Source organism: Phaenicophaeus curvirostris, chromosome 13, assembly GCF_032191515.1.
Source record: "Phaenicophaeus curvirostris isolate KB17595 chromosome 13, BPBGC_Pcur_1.0, whole genome shotgun sequence".
Taxonomy (NCBI): domain Eukaryota; kingdom Metazoa; phylum Chordata; class Aves; order Cuculiformes; family Cuculidae; genus Phaenicophaeus; species Phaenicophaeus curvirostris.
The window spans coordinates 5,535,992-5,557,347 of record NC_091404.1 but is presented as its reverse complement, the minus strand read 5'-3'; the positions used below and the strand labels follow the sequence as shown (position 1 = coordinate 5,557,347).

Genomic DNA, 21,356 nt, shown 5'->3' with positions numbered 1-21,356 from the left:
GGAGGCTGCTTACTGATAAAAGAATGGAGAGGGGGAAGGAAAATAAAAAGCCACCAGAGTTTCTTTACAAGTTTTGAATTTCACATTATCACATAGGAACCGTTTTGCTAAATACAAGCATATTTCCAGTCACGTACAGACAGCTAAATACAGCATTATTTTCACAGTTCGTTACAGTGCATAACAGAAAGCGAGGAAAGTGTATAGTATGCCTTTATTCTGGAGGTTCTGAGCAGTTCAGTCTAACATGCAGATTGTTTTTAACATGTGGGAGAGACCACAGAAAGTTAGCTTTTTCTTTCTTTTATTTTTTTTCCTTTTTGTTCTAGAGTAAAAGAGCTCCTGGCCTTTGTTCTGTGAAAGGAATCACCTTCTGACATCTCTAAATCCCTCTCGCACTAGAAGTCAAAGCTTTAAAACCAGTTGTTAGAAAAGAATTCTTAGCATATCCTATAAGTAAGTTCTTCATCTTAGAAAAAACATTCCAAATTTTGTACAGCTGAATCTACATTTCCTATAGTTTAATAAGCTGCCTAGAAAATGCAAGGAATTAGAAAAAGATGTAGATAACGTTTTCTCTATCATTTAGTATAGCCATTTATTACCTCTAAGTAGTTAAGACATTTTCTTCTGTACTGTTCCTCTTTAGAAGTACGACACTTATATTTTTGAATTGAAGATCTATTCTGAAGGCCTGAATGCAGACACTTGGGCTGTCTGGACTTTCTCTCTGGGAGCAGTAACGGGGAATGTCCAATGCTCATTAAATAAAATACTGGTTGTGTGGTGAAAAGTGATCTTTCCCCTGCTGGCCGGGTTCCTGCACAGAGAATTACTGAATTTTACTATTGCCAAACCACCGTTTGCCCCCGAGCACAGCTGCCACCCTCAGCCGGGCAACTCAAAGCAAACCTCATGGCTGGGGGACCCTGATGGACCGAAGCGGTGGCTGGCTGGACTTCCCATGCTAAAAATGAAAAGCCTGACCCTTTTGTGCTTGTTTGTCCTTGTCTTTGTGAATATACAACTAACAGACCTGGTCCGAATAAGCCTTGCGCACTCCACTGGCATCAGCCCATGAGAGCCCATGGCAGTCAAGCTCCCACAGCACTCCCTTAATCCCTCTTCTTACCTAGAAAGAGACTTTGTAGAGGGATATTTCTTTATAAATAGTCTTCAGGGCACTCAACAGCCACTGAATCTCCCTGGGCTCTAGCACAAGGGTTTGGTAGGTTTACACATATTCCAGGGCGCTCTGGGGTTGGCAGTTGCAAGCCCACTGACCGCTGTCACCCCTCCCTTCCTCATATTTGCTAGCACTGCCCTCCCAGCAGCGCTCCCCTGCGGAGCCCAGGGACTGAAACTGTTCCTACAACACTGACAATAAAAACGTCCATTTTCAGGGGTTTGTTTGTTGGGTTGTTTTTTTTTTTTTAACATGGAAACCACAGGGGTATTTTCTATTTCATACAGCTGCAAACTGTGAGTGGGTTCAAAGGAAGAAACAGTTGAACTCAACAGCAATCAAGACCCACGCTTTCATAGATGGGGTGGCCGAAAAAAGCTGCAACAGGTATTTCATTCTCTACTTAGAGGCCTAAAATCAAACACTAGATGCTGCCTGCATTTTTTTTTACCTAGTCTCTCCCTCCTGCCCATTAGCAATTTGGTGTATAAAGTTTGCAAACTTGAGGAAAAAAATGGTCACTGTAGTTTTGGTTGTTTGCCTCTTTTTATTAGATTGAACTTCCCTAGTTTGCTACAGAAGCACCTGCCGCACTTCAAAAGCTGAAGCTGAAACTTAGAGGAAGCAAAGCTCAAGTGGTGAATGGTATTCCCAGGAAGCATCCACCTATACAGCTTTTGTAACACGGCTGCCATCCCAAGATGCCCAACCTCAGATGGATCCTCTTTTGTCTAATTAAGCATGGAGGAAAGCAAATGTTACTCTTGAGCTTGTCTTGTGGCTTTCCCTTCCCCCTGCTCAGACCCTTTTGTTGTGCGCTCCTCCTTCCCAGTGCTGGCTTCTTCTTCCAGAGATGCCAAGAAAGAAAATGACATGTGAATAGCAGAAAGTACTGATGGAAGCTGTTGCTTTCCATGCAATTTAACTTCTTTAAAAGCAAATCTCACCTTTTAGGATGTCTAATGCACCTGAGTTAAGCTTTTCAAGTTTTTTATTTTGTTGGGTTTGTTTTTTCCACCCCCCTTCCTTTCCATCCTTTCCATTTGTCCTGGTCACCTGGCTGCAAAGACACCCAAAAGGCCAGACAGGAATGTTGGTGTGTCCTACCTGGCTGCAATACCCCTGCCTTGAGATATAACACGTGAGGACATGGTTCCCTCTTCATGCTCTTGATTACTTAACTCTGCTGGAAAGCCCTGAACTCGGGGCAGTTTTGAGGTACTCACCTAGGCAGTAAATGCATAAAAATGCATTCAATAATTACTACTGGAGCAGGAGCTTTGAATCCCAGTTCAGCACAGCAAGAAAAGCACTGTTGGAGGGGGAATAATTTAAATTTTAATTACCAGACAAATAAATAACTACTATTTTCCTCTTTAAATGCCATGGAACATTCTTTGCTATCGAACTAGGTTCAAGAAAATATGAAAGAAAATTCAGAACAGTGCATACCATGTCAGTAAACTCCCTTTGGAGTTGGCCTTATGAGACAATGGTATCTGAGCTGCCTTTACACCTTCCTGGTAATAAACAGCTGATGCAAACGAAGACGCCCTCTTTCTTTCTCTCTGTCTGCCCATTTGTCATGCTACTGAAATATCCACACTCAGGCTTCAATCCCCAGCACGGAGCTCTGGATTTACTGGAAAGAGGACATGTACAGTACTGGCATGTGCCAGCCCATTCAGCTCCTTGTATACTCCCTCCTGTCTCCTGCAGACCCTCATTTCTGCTTCCCGTCTCCTTATAACATCTACATGCACCCTCACTCACTCTCCGTTAGGTTTGTAGCCCCCAGTTCTCAAAGGTGATTTGGAACAGAACATTTCTTTCTGGGGTCTGTTCTGGTGTCCAAAACAATGTCGGAGGCTGTTCACAATGGGAGCGTTTGCTCTCCCTTCTGTCACACTGAGTTCACTTAGTAAAGTATGTTTGGTTAGTAGAGTTCATCACCATTTGCCTCACTAGAAGAGCTCAGCACAAGCATCGCCTATCTGATTTCACCACTTCTTCTGAAGAGTGCACTACGTTTGGGACAAACCCGCTCTTTACCCCTTCCCATCCTTCCTGGATTGAAATGTCCCCCCTTTTAACAAGCTCATATATATCTCGAGTCAGGTCAGTGAAGGCCTTCTCCACGTTAATGGCATCCCGAGCCGAGGTCTCAATGTACTTCATACCATATGCAGCAGCCAGTTTCTCGGCCTCGTGCCTGGTGACTTGCCGCTGTGTGTCAAGGTCACACTTGTGACCTACCAAAACAAAGACGATCTGGTATGGCTGCACATGCACCTTGGTCTCTTCTAGCCACTCGTGGACGTTCTGAAAGGACCTGCGGTTTGTAATGTCAAAGAGGAGGAGTCCGCCAACTGAGTTCCTGTAGTAGGCTCTGGTGATGGACCTGGAAACAAATGAGCCACAACAAAAGTAAAAGTTAGAGCTGTTTGGGAAGACGGGCAGAGCGACTTTCAAGTGGGGTTTTGTTTGTTTGTTTCTCCTGATTTTATTTTTCTTAAGTCAAATATACCCTTCTGAACCTACTTCTTTAAGACACAGCCCCACCTTGTCAACCGGGCAGGATACAGGGCAGGGAAGGCCATTCAGGCAATGTCACAGCATTTTTGGCTTGTGCTTGGTAGAGCTTGTCATTCAAAAAGGACTAATCTTGGCTTAAGGACTTCATCCCTGGGTAACTAACAGCCCCAGTAATTCATTACAGCTCTGTTTAAAATCTCGCTACCATCTTTGGTCTCTGTTCTCTATTACGGATCTCTCCATGCCCTTTGCTCTCAGCCTCAAGCCTCGTCCTCCACCATGTAAGTTCTCTGAACAACTTGTCTAACCCAGTTGTAGAAGCACCGTGTCCTGGTTTCAGCTGGGACAGAGGTGGTTTTCTTCCTAGCAGCTGGTATGGTTCTGTGTTTAGGAATCAGTATGAAAATAACATTGACAACACACTGATGTTTTATTTGTTGCTAAGCACACACTAAGTTAAGGATTTTTCAGCTTCTCCTGCTCTGTCAGCAAGACGGCTGGGGGTTCACAAGAAGCTGGGAGAGGACACAGCCAGGACAGCTGACCCTGAGTGTCCCAAGGGATATCCCACTCCATACAATGCCTGCTCAGCATAAAAAGCTGGGGAAAGTTGGCCAGGGGTAGGAATTGCTGCTTGGCAATAGGCTGGGTATCAGTCAGCGGGTGATGAGCAACTGCACTGTGCATCACAGGCTTTGTATATTCTTTTACCATCATCATTATTATTAGTCTCTCTTCCTTTGCTGTCCTAATAAACCGTCTTTATCTCAACCCAGGAGAGTTGTTTCCGATCCTCTTCCCCATCCTGCTAGGGGTGGGGAGGGAGCGAGTGGCTGAGTAGCACTGAATTGCCCTGGGGTTAAACCACACCAGCCTGTAACAAATCAAAGGATTTATCTGAAACAGAACACCCGCTCTCCGACAGACACATAAAAGAAGCCTACGAGTCGAAAGGCAGGACGTGGCACTGCAAGCTTCTCTGCACACATCCAGGGCCTCAGCACAGGGACATCCACCAACCCCAGTGCTTTCTCCCGCTACAGCTCACACACTAATGGGAGCGGCCGGTCTGACCTCCTGAGCAGCAGCAAAATGATACAACCGCTTCCTCAGGGAATCTGCATTACTGTTGGTCTTGCTCCTGCCAAATACTGACAACATTAAACAGTAACTAAAAAGACTCCTGAACTGTGGGCTGTGAAATGGAGCGTGTCTCCCACAACTCTTCTGAGCAAGGGCAGACTTCAACGCCGCCAGAAGCAGCACATGAAATCAGCTAACACAGAGCAAAGTTGAGACCTCGAGGCTGAGCGAAGCCACGGTCAATGACTACTACAGGTGGGAACACCAAGAAACTGTAAAACGATGGTGGTTCTCCAGAGTAATGGATTCATCCTGAATCCAGAAGAAATGACTGATTTCTGGCCCTAGAGGAATTCCTACTGGGGCCTGAACTTTCCTTGCTGGAAAGATGTAAGCACTGCTGCAATTTTACCTTGGGGCAAGTCAGGTTTTGGACATGCAAGACAGTTGTGAGGGGTTATTTGGTCCTGTAATGTGCATATCTAGCGAAACTTCCTCAAGAAAGGATGAAATGGAGGTCTCAAGGATCGCTTTGCCAACAGACATGCAGCGATGAGTGAAAATCCACAGCCAAAACTGAAGAAAGCCAGAAGAGGGGGAAAAAAAGATAGCTGGCTGTATTTGGATAATTTCTCCTCTCCCAATTATCTGGCTGAGGAACAACAGTAGCTCTGCACATTTGGCGCTGAGGGAATTAGAGCTGCCTTTTGCTCTCTAGCCAGCTGCAAACAGATATTGGCGCTCTGCATTCACCCCCACGCTGTCACAAGCATTTCTGCGTCTCCCTTGTGCTCAGCACACCAGCCCTGTCTCCGCCTGCCAACATCAACAATGCCTCAGGTACTTCTGAAAGACATGACAGGATCTAAGCTGAACGCTGCTTTGAGGTAAAACTAGGTGAAGGTCTCAGTGCCTTTCCTTAAAGACTTTTCCGCAGCCTGTTTTCCTTACTGACCTGCAAGAAGCAGACTATATTGTACTTAACTCCCTTCCAAGACTCCTGCTTTCCCTCTTCCTGCCATGCTCACACAGAGCAGCACAGGGATTTTCATCTGTTTTGGTCAAGTCCTAACATAAAGGTGATGCCTCAGCCTGGGAACCCTCCCCTGCTCTTTACCCGTGGTGAGGACTCTTGCACCCAGGGCCTGCAGCCGTTTGTTTGAGGGAGAGCTGCTGGCTGGAAGGAAACAGCTCTTCTGTAGGTGGTGGGACACAGTTCCAGAGAGCTGCACATGCTTTTGCTTTTGTTAGCATTACACAACATCATGTTTCAGACAAGGAAATCTCAGTATCTGAGCAACCAGATGGGCAAAACCTAATGGACCTGGGAAGAATCGGATCCTGCTTGTCTACATCTCCAAAGCAGCCTCAACGCTGCCCCAGGCAGCGTGATTTGGGGTTTGATCTGGCAAAACAGAATGGCACATGCTTAGCTGTAATTGAAGCCTTGACTGCACAGAAATTGCTTCTAATTTATGAGGCAAAAGAGCTCACGATGGGGGTCAGGAAGAGCAGAAATGTAGCACAGCTGCAGACCAGAGAATGTCGAGGAGGTGTCTTCAAAATAACTACAGTGGTTTCTTCCTTGTGGGGCAGCTGTTAAACTATGCAAAGCAGACTGGAAATGCTCAAAGCTGAGAACTTGGTGAAAAAGCAGAGCTCATGCTTACTAATTCCCTTCTGAAATTCCCTGTGCCACGACAAAATAAGTTCAAGGGTTCTGGAGAGCATCTGTGTCATCGTGCCTCCTGCCTATGCCCACGAGTCTGAGAGGCTTCAGCTTACTCCAGTAACAGCTACATCTTGCCTTTCGCCAGGAAAAACAGCTTGCAGGAGGAGCCCAAGAGCTGCCGTCTTTAGGGGGCACAATTTGTCAGGGGGCTAATGGTGACTTGAAAGGGGTAAATAAAAAACAGACATTTTGTCTGATTTTTTTTATATTTCAGAATGCATCACAAAAGCACTTGGGTTTACTCAGTTCCTTCTATTTTTTCACCCTGGAAATTTAAGTTTGTGCTTTGGCAAGGGCATTTCAAAGCTGCACGATGTGGGGTTTTTATGTCACTCCCTGTTCCTGCCCCCTTACACTCTTCCTGCCTTGGAACTGCTGCCCATCGCAGCGCAGCCTGCCCTTGCGCTGAAGGTCGCCCACTCATCACGCTTACAACCTGAGCACCCGGCCGGGTCAACCCCCAGCACTAAGGATAAGCAGCCTCCAGGGCTCCAAACTTCCTAATGCGTAAAAGAAAGGAAACTGAAGCCTTCCAACAGCTTCTGCTCTTCACAGCAAAGGCAGAAGCAGGTGACGGCACCCAGGCGTGTTTTCTACAGACCTGAGCCTGAGATCCAAAGCTGGAAGCTGATGCAACTGCAAGCTAAAGCACCTCCTCTCTCAGCAGAATAAAGCGCCAGCTCCTCGCTCTGAAAGGCTGCAAGGCAGCAGAAGAAAAACCCGTCAGTGTGTAAGGACCGATTCCTGCACAACATGGGGCGGACGCCAGCACCACAGCTGCCAAGGGAGTTGGGGAGAGGGGTGGGGTAGGGGTGGTTTCATCTATCAAATGATACCAAAACACTCCTCAGGTGAGTCATTACAGCACAGAAGTAGAAGCTATGTGAAGCTGCACAGAGATGTGGAGCTAGGAAAGCGCTCCCAGGGGGAGCAGGATGAAAGAATGGACGAGGGTTAAAGATGCATGGAAAAACGTACACAAACAGGAGGCAGGGAGTCGAGCACACGCTCCCACCCTTTCCAAACAAGCACTGTCTGAGCAGCACTTGTCCCCATGACCACATCAGCCTCCTGTTTAGATGGGGCTGAGCTTGCTCCAGCCACACAAGTGCTGTTTTTAACCATACAGTTCTGCGGGAAACTCTCAGTAGGGTCTCACATGCTGCCTTTATTTTCCCTCGAGTCTTTGTTACTATTGCTTAACCCGAAATTGTTTGCGCCCACGCAGCGCTCGGCCTGGCACGCTCTGGCAGGCGCCTGCACGGCCACATCCAAGGATTCATCCTGGCCTTTCTCTGTCCTATGGAGAGCGGATCTCTGCTGTCACTGCAGAGAACCACACCACATACTCCATCGCATCCAGCGAGCCTACACGCGCGTTGAGCTATGAAACATCCTGGTTACTGCCTCTGCACCAGCGGGGAGCAGGCGCTTTCCCAGCCGAGCTGCATCCTCTGATGCACAACTCCTCCCTCGCAGTAAACATCCCCAAAGCCCAGCGCTGTGCTCGGCTCCGTCCTGCTCCACAGCAGCACAGTTGTTCCTCTACATCTCCACAGAATGGTTTGGGGTCAGAAGGGACCTTAAAGCCCACCCAGTCCATGGACACCTCCCAGGCATCCTGGTCATCTTGCACATGGGATCAAGGAATGATTTGGGTTGGAAGGGACCTTAAAGCCTACCTAGTCCATGGACACTTCCCACACATCCTGGTCATCCTGCATATGGGATCATGGAACAGTTTGGGTTGGAAGGGACCTTGAAGCCCATCCAGTTCCACCCCCTCTGCCACAGGCAGGACACCTCCCATGCATCCTGGACATCCTGCACATGGGATCATGGAACAGTTTGGGTTGGAAGGGACCTTGAAGCCCATCCAGTTCCATCCCTCCTGCCATACATCCCACAAATCCTGTTCACGGATTCATAGAATGGTTTAGGTCGCCGGGGGCCTAAGGATCAACCAGTTCCAACCTCCTGCTGTGGGGAGAGCCACGTCCCACCCACTCTGGACATCCTGCTCATAGGATCATAGAATCATAGAATCATAGAATAACCAGGTTGGAAGAGACCCACCGGATCATCGAGTCCAACCATTCCTATCAAACACTAAACCATGTCCCTCAGCACCTCGTCCACCCGTGCCTTAAACCCCTCCAGGGAAGGTGACTCAACCCCCTCCCTGGGCAGCCTCTGCCAGTGCCCAATGACCCTTTCTGTGAAGAATTTTTCCCTAATGTCCAGCCTAAATCTCCCCTGGCGGAGCTTGAGGCCATTCCCTCTCGTCCTGTCCCCCCTGTCATAGAGCGGTTTGGGTCTGAAGGGACCTTAAAGCCCACCCAGTTCCAACCCTCCCACTGGCCCAGGCTGCTCCAAGCCCCCTCCAGCCCGGCCGGAGCGGCCCAGGGATGGGGCAGCCTGGGCCAGACCCTCATCCTGAAGAATTTCCTCCCGACCCGGCCCCCCGGGGCTCTCACCGAAACCGCTCCTGCCCGGCCGTGTCCCAGATCTGCAGCTTGATCCTCTTGCCCGGCTCGATCTCCACCAGCCTGGAGAAGAAATCCACGCCCACCGTGGGGTCGGAGATCTGGGCGAAGCGGCCCTCGGTGAAGCGGCGGATGAGGCAGGACTTGCCCACGGTGGAGTCGCCGATGACGATGAGGCGGAACTGGTACAGCCAGATGGCCTCCATGCCGCCGCCTCAGCGCCCGCCCATGCCCGCGGCCCCGCGCCGCCCTCCCCGCGCCGAGCCGCCGCCGCCGCCGGGAGGGGCCCGGGGGGCGCGGAGCGGGGACGGAGCCGCAGCCGCTGTCGGAGCCGCGGGACGGGGATGGAGCCGCAGCAGCGGTGCGGGCCGGAGCCGCAGCCGGGGTGTGGGGTGGAGGTGGAGTCGGAGCCGCGGGGCGGAGCCGCCGTAGGAGCCGCGGCGCGCGGCGGAGATGGAGCCGCAGCCGGGGTGCGGGATGGAGGCGCAGCCGCCGTAGGAGCCGGGGTGCGGGGCGGAGCCGCCGCGGGAGCCGCAGCCCGGATGAGAAACGGAGGCGCTGTGGGAGCCGCGGTGCGGGGTGCGGAAAGGAGGGGCTGTGGGAGCCGCGGGGCGGAGCTGGAGCCGCAGCCGCGCTCGGAGCCGGGAGCCGTGCCGGCCGCGCTCCGCACCGCCGGGAGGGGCCGCAAACGGGACGCGGCGCTGCGGGGCGGGGGCTGGAGGGGACCTTGGGGCCGAGGGGGACACGGGGTAGAGGGGGGACACGAGGCTGAGGGGGGCTCTGGGGCTGAGGGGGACACGGAGCAAGGGGGGGACGTGGGGCTGAGGGGAGCTTTGGGGAAGAGGGCGACATGGGGTAGAGGAGGACGCGAGGCTGAGGGGAGCTCTGGGGCTGAGGAGAGCTCTGGGTCTGAGAGGAGCTTTGGGGTTGAGGGGGACATGGGGCAAGGGGGGAGCTCTGGGGCAGAGGGAGCTTTGGGGGAGAGGGGAGCTCTGGGGACATGGGAGCTCCAGGGCAGAGGGGACCTTCAAGGCAGCTCTGGGGCTGAGTAGGATATGGGGCTGAGGGGAGCTCTGAGACTGAGGACAGTTTTGGGACTGAGGGGCACACAGGGCTGAGGGGAGCCCTGGGGCTGAGGGGGACTTGGGGCAAGGGGAGCTCTGGGGACACAGGAGCTCCAGGGTGGAGGGGGGACATGGGGCTGAAGGGAGCTTCGAGGCAGCTCTGGGGCAGAAGGGAGCTCTGGGGCTGAGGGAAGCTTTGGGTCTGAGGGGGCCATGGGGCAGCGGGGAGCTCTGGGGCTGAGGAGAGTTTTGGGGCTGAGGGGGACACGGGGCAAGGGGAGCTTTGGGGACATTGGAGCTCCAGGGCAGAGGGGACCTTCGAGGCAACTCTGAGGCTGAGGAGGACTTGGGGCAGAGGAGGACATGGGGCAGAGGACAGTCGTGCCAAGCCCAGTGCCAAGGAGCAGCCCAGGGCCACCAGCAGGGCACACACCTTCCCAAGCTCTAAACCCAAGTCTCGTTTTTGCAGAGGTTCAGGCTCCTCATCGCTGTGTGGGGCGCTTTGTCCCCATTAACATCGAGTGCAGGGAGCCCAAGTGCTCCAGGCGCTTCGGGAGAGCCTCTGCCCCGCCACCCTGTGCACTGGGTCCCCTGCCCCGTGTGAGCCTTGTCTGCAAAGAGACAATAGTAAGGTATTTTACTAACAGAGTTGTGAAAGCCACCGTACCCATGTGCGCACACACACATGCATAGTACCTCTATATCTGTGTGTACAATATCAACAAGGAATAGTTTCAGATATTAAATACCCAGCAAATGAAATACTACAAATCTTACCAAACCCATTTTCCTTTGCGCCACTCAAGCAGGTTCTTGGCTCCACCGGGTGAACCACAGTGTTGAGGAACCCAAGCGGCAGCAGATGTCGTGCAGTGTCTATGTGGGTGCCATGGATTGTCAGTCCCAGTTTTGACCTGGGTGTCCCAAGTGGGTTCACCATGCGCTGTCACAGCAGCACGCGACCACACTCGCGTGGGATACAGCTCAGCTTGAGTGCGTGCCTGCTCAGTGCTTGCCAGTTTTGGTCTCTGGAAGCAAAACTGAGCACGTGTGTTTTTTTTTTTTTTTAAAAAAGGGTACTAAAATATATGTTTAAATCAAACATAAAAAAATATTGATGCTTTCTCTTCCTTAAAATTTATGAAATTGTTGGGGTTTTTTTAAATTAAGATGGTTTCGTGACAAACTCCTCCTGTGTGACTGCTGTTGAAAGAAACACATTCACAGAGAGTGTTAGATTCATTATATTCTCAAGAAAAGGACATTTATATAGGTGTGAGATAGTTGGCCAGGTTGCAAATTGGCCTAGGACATCAGAAGAGACCATTTCAAGTCTTGAGGAATTTTTTCAATATCCTTTGAAATACATCTGTAAAAGAATAACAACCCCAAAATATCCCATTTTAAAGTACCTGAGGACAGGAAAGAAAACTGATGAAGCGATCTGCACAGCAAGAGGAATAGTGCAACAGAAAAATATTAAACCTATAAATCCGAGTTAGCGGTACATTAACCAGTGATTCATTGCCAGCAATGCTGGGTATCTGCTGCACTTTACTGTGTGATTTCTGAGTATTTGATGCTCATTAGTGCAAGCCCACAACAAATTGTGGTTTCTCTTAACCGCTTTTCTCTCTTCCCCATGAGCCTGCACACGCAGCCACCCAGTTCCCTTTCTTCCATGGGTTTGCCTGCACTCAAGCAGACACAAGGCTTGAGTAACACACCCTGCAAGGCGACCATCAGTGGCATCTCCAGGAGGTAACTCAAGGCAGAAGTATCATTGGGCATATCCTGGCAATGACATAGCTATGACCAGGAGCAGATGGAGCACCCTGCTTTGCAGGGCTGTGAGGAGCCAAGGAAAGCACCGAGGGTGCCCAGCAGATGCTGCCATAGCTAGAGGAATTCCTGGAGCATCAGGGACCTGGTCTCCCCAGCAAATAAGCCCGCAGGATCCCGTGATGCAGATATTATTTTCATCTTCTCTGAACACATGCATACAGATGAACACACGCTGCGTGACTAGGCAGCCACGATATTAATTAGCAGCAACTGAGAAGGTAGGAGAAAATGAGATCCTGGGAGAGCCTTTGTTCTGATATTGTTTTAGAAAATGGAAACTCTGGTGTCTGAAGGAGAGCGAGAGAAAGGGTAACCTAGATTTGATGCAAAAGCAGGTTCGTTGGCTGGGGACAGGACAGCAGGTGCTGATGAGAAGCCACAGGAGCGTGCGCACTGAGGGCAGCGCTTGGAGCAACCTCTGTGGGCTGTTGGCAGCCCCAGGCTAGGGGCAACCCTTCAGCGCTTCTTCCATGGGTCTGGGGACGATTCCAGAGGAGCCACTTTCTCCTCACAGCTGCTAGCACTGGCAGAGAGCTGCCTAAAAACGACCTCGAGCACCAGTGAGGGTGCTGAACCCATGATGGCAACACTGGTGGGACTCCACAAGCAGGGTCCAACCCAGCTGCTGGTGCTGCCTCGAGAGGCGGAGGGGAGCTCCCAGCACTGCTGTACAGCCCTGCACGGCATGCAGGCAAGTCTGGATGGAAGTACTTCCCAAGGGCTGCCAACGCATATATTTTTCTTAGTCAGTAAATTTATTTTAGGGCAGGAAAGCTGGGGCAAAAGGGGGCAAGGGCTGGAGAATGACTCCTTTGTTTCGTTGTGCTGCCTGTAGTCTCTGTCCCAGAGCAATTACATTCCTTGTAGTGTGAGATGATGAAGCCCTGATCAGGTGCTCAGGAGGGGCTTCTGCGAGCCCAGTTCCAATCTGTTTCAGGCTGGTGGGTGTTGAGTGCCACATGCGCTCCAAACAGCAGGAACTGCTGCCATGCAGCCCCACGTTAGGAGCCCAGCGGCAGGCAAAGCAGTCCCTGGGGCTGAGGTGGAACAGTTTCAAGGCAGCAGCTCTTCTTGGGCAGCAGCTCTCTACTGGGAAGCCCAGGCTCACTGTGGCTGGGCCAAAAACAGAGAAGGTACTGAGCCACGGCCAGACACCCCCGGACACCAGCACCACAATTCACAGAGGTCCCTCCCTCTAAATATCCCACCAGGCAGTTGTAATTCAGTTTCTCCAAATCCAGCCAGTGCCCTTTAAACCCTGTAGCTGGCAGCTGGAGGCTGAATCTATCTCCAAGTCCATGGCAGCACTAGGAGGATGAGAGTGCATCAGCACTGCACGCACCATGCAATTTTAATGCCCTTTCAGTTTCCAAGGATACGAAAAACAATCGATCAGACACAATCCCTTGCTGCGGGGCTGCCTGCACAGGAGCTGCCCGAGGCAACCCATGCCTGCGCCCCAGCCTGGGAAGGTGCAGTAATCTCATTATGCTGGTGAACCAGAGCACCCAAGCTGATAGGCCAGTGCCCACAGCCCTTGCAGGTTTTATATCTCATCCCACCTCGCGATGGAGCATCTCCTTATCACAGAATCATAGAATCATAGAGTAGTTTGGGTTGGAAGGCACCTTAAAGCCCATACAGTTCCACCCCCCTGCCATGGGCAGGGACACTTCCCACTGGATCAGGCTGCCCAAGGCCCATCCAACCCGACCTTGAACACCCCCAGGGATGGGGCAGCCACAGCTTCTCTGGGCAACCCAGGCCAGGGCCTCATCACTCTCATGGTGAAGAAATTCTTCCTACTGTCTATTCTAAATCTGCCCCTCTCCAGTTTATAGCCATTGCCCCCAGTCCTATCACTACAAGCTTTTATGAACAGTCCCTCCCCAGCTTTATTGTAGCCCCTTCAGGTACTGGAAGGTCGCTATAAGGTCTCCTCAGAGCCTTCTCTTCTCCAGGCTGAACAACCCCAATTCTCCCAGTCTGTCCTCATATGGAAGATGCTCCAGCCCTTGGATCATCCTTGTAGCCTCCTCCAGACCTGTTCCAACAGCTCCATCTCCTTATATTGAGGATTCCAGAACTGGACACAAGACCCCAGATGAGGTCTCACAAGGGAGGAATAGAGGGCCAGAATCCCCTCCCTTGCCCTGCTGGCCACGCTTCTTTCGATGCAGCCCAGGACACAATTGGCCTTCTGGGCTGCGAGCACACATCGCCGGCTCAAGTCAAGTTTCTCATCAACCAGCACCCCAAGTCCTTCTCTGCAGGGCTGCTCTCAATCACATCATCAAAAACTGTGAGTGCACGCTACCAAACAGGCCACAGACCAGTTACTGAAAACAGTTACAGGCCACACACCAGAGTGATGGGAATAATGAGAACAGGGCTGGCTAACCACACGTAGCAAACAATTTATTAGCTAGTTCCAAAAAACATCCCTGTTAAATTGGGCACATCCAGGAGATGTGACACAGAGACAGATTATGCTGTTGACAGGGACTGATTGCCCCCATAACCTGCTAGCTGATGTGTGCCACTGTAAAAGCCAGGACAGAGGGAAGGTATTAAGTGAATTAATGTTTTTTATTTATGCGATGCCCATAGTTATGCAGGGTGATGCAGACAAGCGTAAAGCCAAGGACACCACACATTGCTCGGGAACTGACAGCCCAGCTGACAGCAGGTCCTGGGAGGGTAATTTAAGACTTTGTGACGAGGTGACAGCCTTAGAGCCTCCAAAAGCAGTAGCTGGAGGGAAGCACAGGCAGGGCTGAATGCCAGGAGGCACATGGTGAAGCTTCTGTCCCACACTGGCTTTTGGCTGGGTGCAGGTGCCTTTTGTAGCACTGGATTTCTGTGGCAGACGGGCAGCCTCTGTTCCTAGGAAACTTGTCTAACCTCCCTCCCAAACACCAACCTTTCAGCAAAATGCTTCTAGGGAGCAAGAGTAATGCACAAAGGCAGATCCAAGTGAGCATGTTGGGGATCCAGGGGTGGCATCCTGCAGAGGTGCCACTGATCCCCCAGTATCACACTGGGATCAAACCAAAAGCAGTAGGAGCAGACACAGGCTTGATAAATATAAACACAGGTGAGTGATGCTTGCTGTCCCATTAATGTTCGCCCATTAATATAAGCACATTACCTAAATGTCTCTCTTACACTAGTTGTCCAGGCTCCTTCTGTAGCCAACAGAGAGAGATGCAGGGACATCTTGAGAGCAATTTATCCCACCCAGCTTGATGGGATGAACAAAGCTCCACCACCGCTGCTCTCTCCCTTGGCTGCGGAACGAGGAGGCCCAGCACAGGGCAGCCGCCCAGCCTCAGACAGCTTGAACTGCCCCATCCCCTGAGCAGGAGGCTGTGCCTCCTCACGGGTTGCTAAACAAGCCACCGAGATGGGGCTGCAGAGCCAGCCAGGATCTGTGCCAATGGGAGAATGGGGGGGAGAGACAAATGCAGAAAAACTTCAGAGCTAACCAGAGAGACCTTTTGAGTCAATAACAGTGCTCCAGGGCAGCGTTAGCATTTGCTTTGCAACCTGAATGGTCAGGGAAGATTAGACAGTGTGATCCACATGGGCGGACGTGCACAGAGGATAAGCTTGTCCCCACAACCCTGCAAGTGGCAGGGTCACCCTCTGATGCCACACGGCACCCACATGACAGCCTCCAGCCCTTATGCCTTGCACATGCGAATAGCTCAGTGGATTTTTTAAAGAGAGGTAAACCATTTGCAAAACATTTCCCTGTGAAAATAAATTGAACGTCAGCTCGTTAGCATGGGATGGCTTACTCCAGATGCAGCTCCTGGTGTCTTATTTCAGATTATGATCACATTAAATTGGTCATGGGTTGGCTCATCAAAAAAGGGGGGCTCCCACCAAGATATCATTATATCTGCCTGAGCCTGCCTGAATCCAAGAACAGATCCTCCACTGGGAATATTATGTCCTTGAAGCTGTTCAAGTCTTCCCAAGAAGGGAACAGGATCTGCTTAGAGCAAATAGAAGCCATTACAATCAGGATAAATTAGTAATGGTGAGTGGGAGAGGGAGGAGAAGAGAAAAAGAGGTTATAGTGATTTTTTTCCTTCCTACAGAGAGGGTATCTGAGCCACTTACGTTGCCAGAAAACAGCTCCCTAGCTTCTTCTCCACACCCAGAGCTCCAACTGCTTGCTTCCAGCTTGAGAACTATTTTGGATTGTTAATAACTAGCAGGATGGCATTACGGGTCATTAGATGCATGAAATCTGATTTCTGTTCCTACTGGTAGTGACTCAAGTTTAGCGGCAGCACAGGCAGGTCTGTAGAGTGAGAAAAGCAAAACATACTTGCATTTGCTCTGTTCAATGCCACTAAATACATGCCTTTTTATCAGAAGCTGCAATGCCTGCTGAGGAGTAACTGAGGAGGTCTTTAAAGTGCTGAAGGGGGTAGGACTGTGGCTCTGTGGTGCTGAATATTTTCCATTTTGTAAAACACAGGATGTCAAGTAACTCGCTAAACCCTGATTGCAGTCCTGGAAAAAGAAGGAAAACTGACCAGCAAAAATACCTTCATATTCAGGACTCCTTCCTTTCCTCCTAAAACCATCTGTTAAAGCAGGGCTGGTTTAGATAGTCTGGCTCTACAGCGCAGGTTGGATTGCCAGAGCCCAGAGGCCAGTCCAGCCATAATATGATTTTACAGTATTTTAAAGAGCAAATATCTGCCTGCTTACGTGAGCACCTATTTCAGATCACTTGCAGGGAAATGACAGTACCAGCACTGGCTCTCCTCCAGCAGGAACACTAACCCAAGCCCTCCGGCACGAATCTGGTGTGACCAGCTCACCCGGCAAGCTCACCCCCTGCTGCTGTTTGTGTTTTTCTGCTCCTCCTAGGATGCTGCTGCCTGCTGGCATCTTCACTCAACCTCATTCAGATTTTACTATCTGACACGAGGCATTTCAGCTTAGTGAATGGGAAATTGATGTAAAAGCAAACAGAGCTTGGTCTAGGGCAGCTGAACTCCTGTAGGGCTGCTGGAAGAGACATTTCCAGCTCTACACCATGCACATCCCTCTCTCAGAAGAAAGAGATCTCATACAAGCCATTAATAGCAAATTCTCCAAAGGCGACCTCAAGGCAGATTCTCAGGTTTTGTGCTGTTATGAGCTGACCCACCACTCTCCAAACAACCAGAGTGTGCAGAAGCTGGCAAATAACCCAGAAGAGGGAATGGCCACCGCAGAGTTTCCCACTCTTGTTCAAACCTGATTGCTACAAACCAGGATCCTGTTGTGCGGTACCAAAACACACCAAGTCCTCCTGCACACCTTCATCCTGCCTCTTGCTGGGAGATCTAGGACAACTCTCCATGGCCACCTCTCTGTGGGACAACTCTTTGAGGGCCAACACTACAAGGCCAACTCTACACAGGTAGCCCCAAATCCTTAACTGTCACCAGAATCCTAATCCTAACTCTACCCCACATAGAGTTATCCCCACAGAGTCAGCCATGTAGAGTTGTCCCACAGAGGGTTTTCCGCTACAGAGAGTTGGCTGCAGAATTGTCCCTTTCTGCTCGCTGGTAGAGCTACTCTTCATGGCAGAGCAACCAGTACAGGTGCAGCTACTGGAAAAAAGTGTCTGTCCCCATGGGAAGGGACTTTTGTTTCAAAAGCTCTCTACAGGTCAGTAGGATCTCGCGCAGCAGCGATACCATCCAGAGCAGCACGGCTCCAGTAACACATACCTTACAGGATCTTGCAAACATGCTTTTGGGTGCTTTACAAGGAGCTTCCCAATGTCTTCTGACAACTTTCACAACAGTGCACAGAGAGCTATCTCCTCCTGGGCATCCTATTTATCAGTAAAAGCAGACAACCAAGACACCTGAGGGGTAGAAAGGAGGCAGATGGAGAAGAAAAAGGATTAAGCCATGAAATACATTAAAGTACAAACCAGCCAACTAAAACAATCAGTCAATCTTAGCACTGAATATCCTCACTCTTAAGTTATCAGAAATTGAAGCATGTTTATCTATTCAGTTTTTGATACACCAGTCCATTCAATATTTTTTTTTACTCAATTTAACAAGCCTGTAAAAATACAGCATTTCTTATTTCAAAAGATCATGTTATTACATGGGTTCATTTAGCCAGCGTAATTTTCTATCCAAATCTCCATAATACTTCATTTTTTTTCCTGTCTCAGTGGAGGATGAGGCTGAGCAAATATTTAGTAATGGATAATTAATTCAACCACTTCTTTTCCATCTCCTCTGAGACACTCATTCACTGGATGTTGTTCAAGATTCAACAATCTTTCTCTTCATTAGTTTGCTTATAAACTATTTTCAGTAGCTTCAGATACCTGTAATAAGAACAGTTTTGAATGGACATGGGCCACACATTATACCTGCCTGATGGGGCAGAAATACTTTCTTAACTCTTGCTTTCTTTTCTTTTTCTTTTTTTTGGTTTTCAAGAAAAATTTATATAAATAAGGCATGAACTCAAAGGAAGGACATTTCACTCTTACTTGCGGAACACTCATGGGAAGCAGTTGCTCAGCTCTACTGTAGATATTGAGGTTTGTAATTTACATTAAAAAGGGAGTGTTTAAGGGTCCCAGCCCGTAACCTAGCATTTCATAGGTCTGCTCAGTCCCTGAGGTCACTTCTGTCTCCAGTGAGAGCTCAGCGACCCCAGTCAGTCCCACTGTGTCACTGGCACCTGCATGCTCGTATTCACAGAAATGGGAGACAGAAACCACATTAAAGATACACATGAAGTCTCACCTTCTCAGGGAACTTTGCTTAACCCGTCCTACAGTGCACCGACAAATCCAGGCAGAAAGCTTTCCATCTGTCTTTTTTTTTGCATTTCTTTTACCAGTTACGACCCAACTCATGTTATCACCAGCCCATGCCTATGGGTTCCAGTCTCTTTTATGTGTTGTATCCACAGACAACAAATGTCAGCATCATAAGCCACAAAGAGGCCGTTAACCTTATACTCCCAAGCTCCACTCCTCCATACGTCAAAGACAATAAAAGTGCCCTAAGTCTTTTTCTGATGAACTGCTTTCAGATACAGCACAGTGAATTTTACTACCTCAGATACAGCTGTGTTACAAACGTGTGTGTGGTTTGGCAGCGTAATCTTTTACTCCAATAAACTATTAAATGCCAAAGAAAGCCTCTTATGGTAATCAGGGCTTAATTTGAATAAATAAGCCATCTAAAGATTATAAAAAGTCCTCAATAGAATCTGAACTCAAAAATAGTCTGTACAAAAAGTCCTGGGCCAAGTTCATAAAAGCACCTGCACTGGGATGAAACCGGCCCACCGACACCTTTTCATCCCCACCAATGAAAAAGATGTTAATTTTCTGAAATACCAACACAAGCATTTCCAGCTCCATTGATGCAAAATGCAGCTTTGGCAACATCGTCACAACCACATGCTGCACATAAAGAGATGAAGGAGGTGGGATGACTCCATTTTTGTGATGGAAAGGAGCCAGCTGAAGCCTCCAGGAAAAGATCTGGACCTGCCTGAGCCAAAGCCCCTGGTGTTCCCAACCACGTTCACAGCCACAGTAGGAATTCCCCATCCTAGGAGCAACCTGTGGGACTGGGAAGTGCTGGGGGTGAAGGCAACAGTCCTGAGGGCACCTTCCCTGGGAGAATCCACTGTTCCGATGAGCAGGGCTCCTCGTAGTAGATAAGTTATATGTATGCACAAACACTCACATGGTCAGCACCTAAACAGATAATGTAAAAGCTCTCATCATAGGCCCAATATTGTTATTTTATCCCAAAAAGGCAACACAAGACCAAACCTTGGTGAACAAAACATGCCAGGCTAGAGCCCATACACGATACCTTTGGGCTGACACGCTGTAGACATCAGCTCCTTCACTAGATAGGTGTTATTTAATTCTGTTGCTCTGTGGATGCCCTCTTGACGCTTTCAGTACCCATTGGTACATTTTCAAATATTCTCTTTTTCCATTTGAAAAATCATCTTCTTTATTTCATAGAATCATAGAATAACCAGGTTGGAAGAGACCCACTGGATCATCGAGTCCAACCATTCCTATCAAACACTAAACCATGTCCCTCAGCGCCTCGTCCACCCGTGCCTTAAACACCTCCAGGGAAGGTGACTCAACCACCTCCCTGGGCAGCCTGTTCCAGTGCCCAATGACCCTTTCTGTGAAGAATTTTTTCCTAATGCCCAGCCTAAATCTCCCCTGATGGAGCTTGAGGCCATTCCCTCTTGTCCTGTCCCCTGTCACTTGGGAGAAGAGGCCAGCTCCCTCCTCTCTACAACCTCCTTTCAGGTAGTTGTAGAGAGCAATGAGGTCTCCCCTCAGCCTCCTCTTCTCCAGGTTAAACACCCCCAGCTCTCTCAGCCGTTCCTCATAAGGCCTGTTCTCCAGCCCCTTCACCAGCTTTGTTGCTCTTCTCTGGACTCGCTCCAGAGCCTCAACATCCTTCTTGTGGTGAGGGGCCCAGAACTGAACACAGGATTCGAGGAGCGGTCTCACCAGTGCCGAGTACAGAGGGAGAATAACCTCCCTGGACCTGCTGGTCACACCGTTTCTGATACAAGCCAAGATGCCATTGGCCTTCTTGGCCACCTGGGCCACTGCTGGCTCATGTTCAGTCGCTGTCAACCAACACCCCCAGGTCCCTTTCCTCCAGGCAGCTTTCTAGCCAGACTTCTCCTAGTCTGTAGCACTGTATAGGGTTGTTGTTGTTCTTCCCATGAAAGCTGCTAATTATCTCCCAAATGTCTTAATTTCATGAAAAGTCTTATTTTAAGTGTACATTTTTCCATTCATTTAAAATCAATACATTAAAGAAGAATATCAAAATAGTCACAGAGCCAAAATCTAGGGTAGGAAAGCTACAAAAAAAAAACATTATTTCTCCATGACATTTCACTTCCCTTGGGCAAAAATGTTTCATTTTGACATGACAAAATTTAACACCTCTTTTGCTTACTCTTTTGTTACTCAGACCACGCTAAAAATAGGCACAAGGAGACCAGTTGATGACTAAAGAAAAATGTTCTATTTAATCACAGTATGTACATCCAAAATAGAAAGTACAAAGCTGCATTTCAAAATGCATTCACAACGCCACTGTGCCACGGTCGGTGCCAGACACAAAGTTCTTGCAAGCTACTGGCATAAAAGCTATTCCAGCCATAGATAACTCACTGGCAGGCACCAGGGGAAAGGAAGACCAAGGGGGGAAGCAGGGTATGCAGAGACAGGAGACCAACCCAGGCAAACGTAGCTCTGCAGTTACCCTTTGCATTCTTTCTCTCCCTACTTACCTGTCCCTCCATCTCCCAACATCTCCTCCATTCCAGTGTGAATTTGACCTTGCTTTCCAACCTGTTGCGCCCAGCTG

At 49.5% G+C, this 21,356-nt stretch overlaps 1 protein-coding gene and 1 long non-coding RNA gene across 3 annotated transcripts; one reads left to right on the top strand and one right to left on the bottom strand.

The window, feature by feature from the left end:
* Window positions 1-59: 59 nt before the first annotated feature.
* RAB39B (RAB39B, member RAS oncogene family) lies at window positions 60-9,274 on the bottom strand. Its single transcript, XM_069867717.1, has 2 exons — window positions 9,014-9,274; window positions 60-3,587 (listed from the first exon to the last, which is right to left on the bottom strand). Exons 1-2 carry the CDS (start codon window positions 9,226-9,228, stop codon window positions 3,161-3,163), a joined length of 642 nt encoding a protein of 213 aa, XP_069723818.1. The 5' UTR covers window positions 9,229-9,274; the 3' UTR covers window positions 60-3,160.
* Window positions 9,275-9,455: 181 nt separating this feature from the next.
* LOC138726307 (uncharacterized) lies at window positions 9,456-11,200 on the top strand. Of its 2 annotated transcripts, none has more exons than XR_011338412.1 (3): window positions 9,456-9,601; window positions 10,556-10,718; window positions 10,896-11,200. It is a non-coding gene; the product is annotated as an uncharacterized lncRNA (long non-coding RNA). The 2 variants fall into 2 exon arrangements; XR_011338413.1 differs by having other exon boundaries at window positions 10,893-11,200.
* The last annotated feature ends 10,156 nt before the right edge of the window (window positions 11,201-21,356 follow it).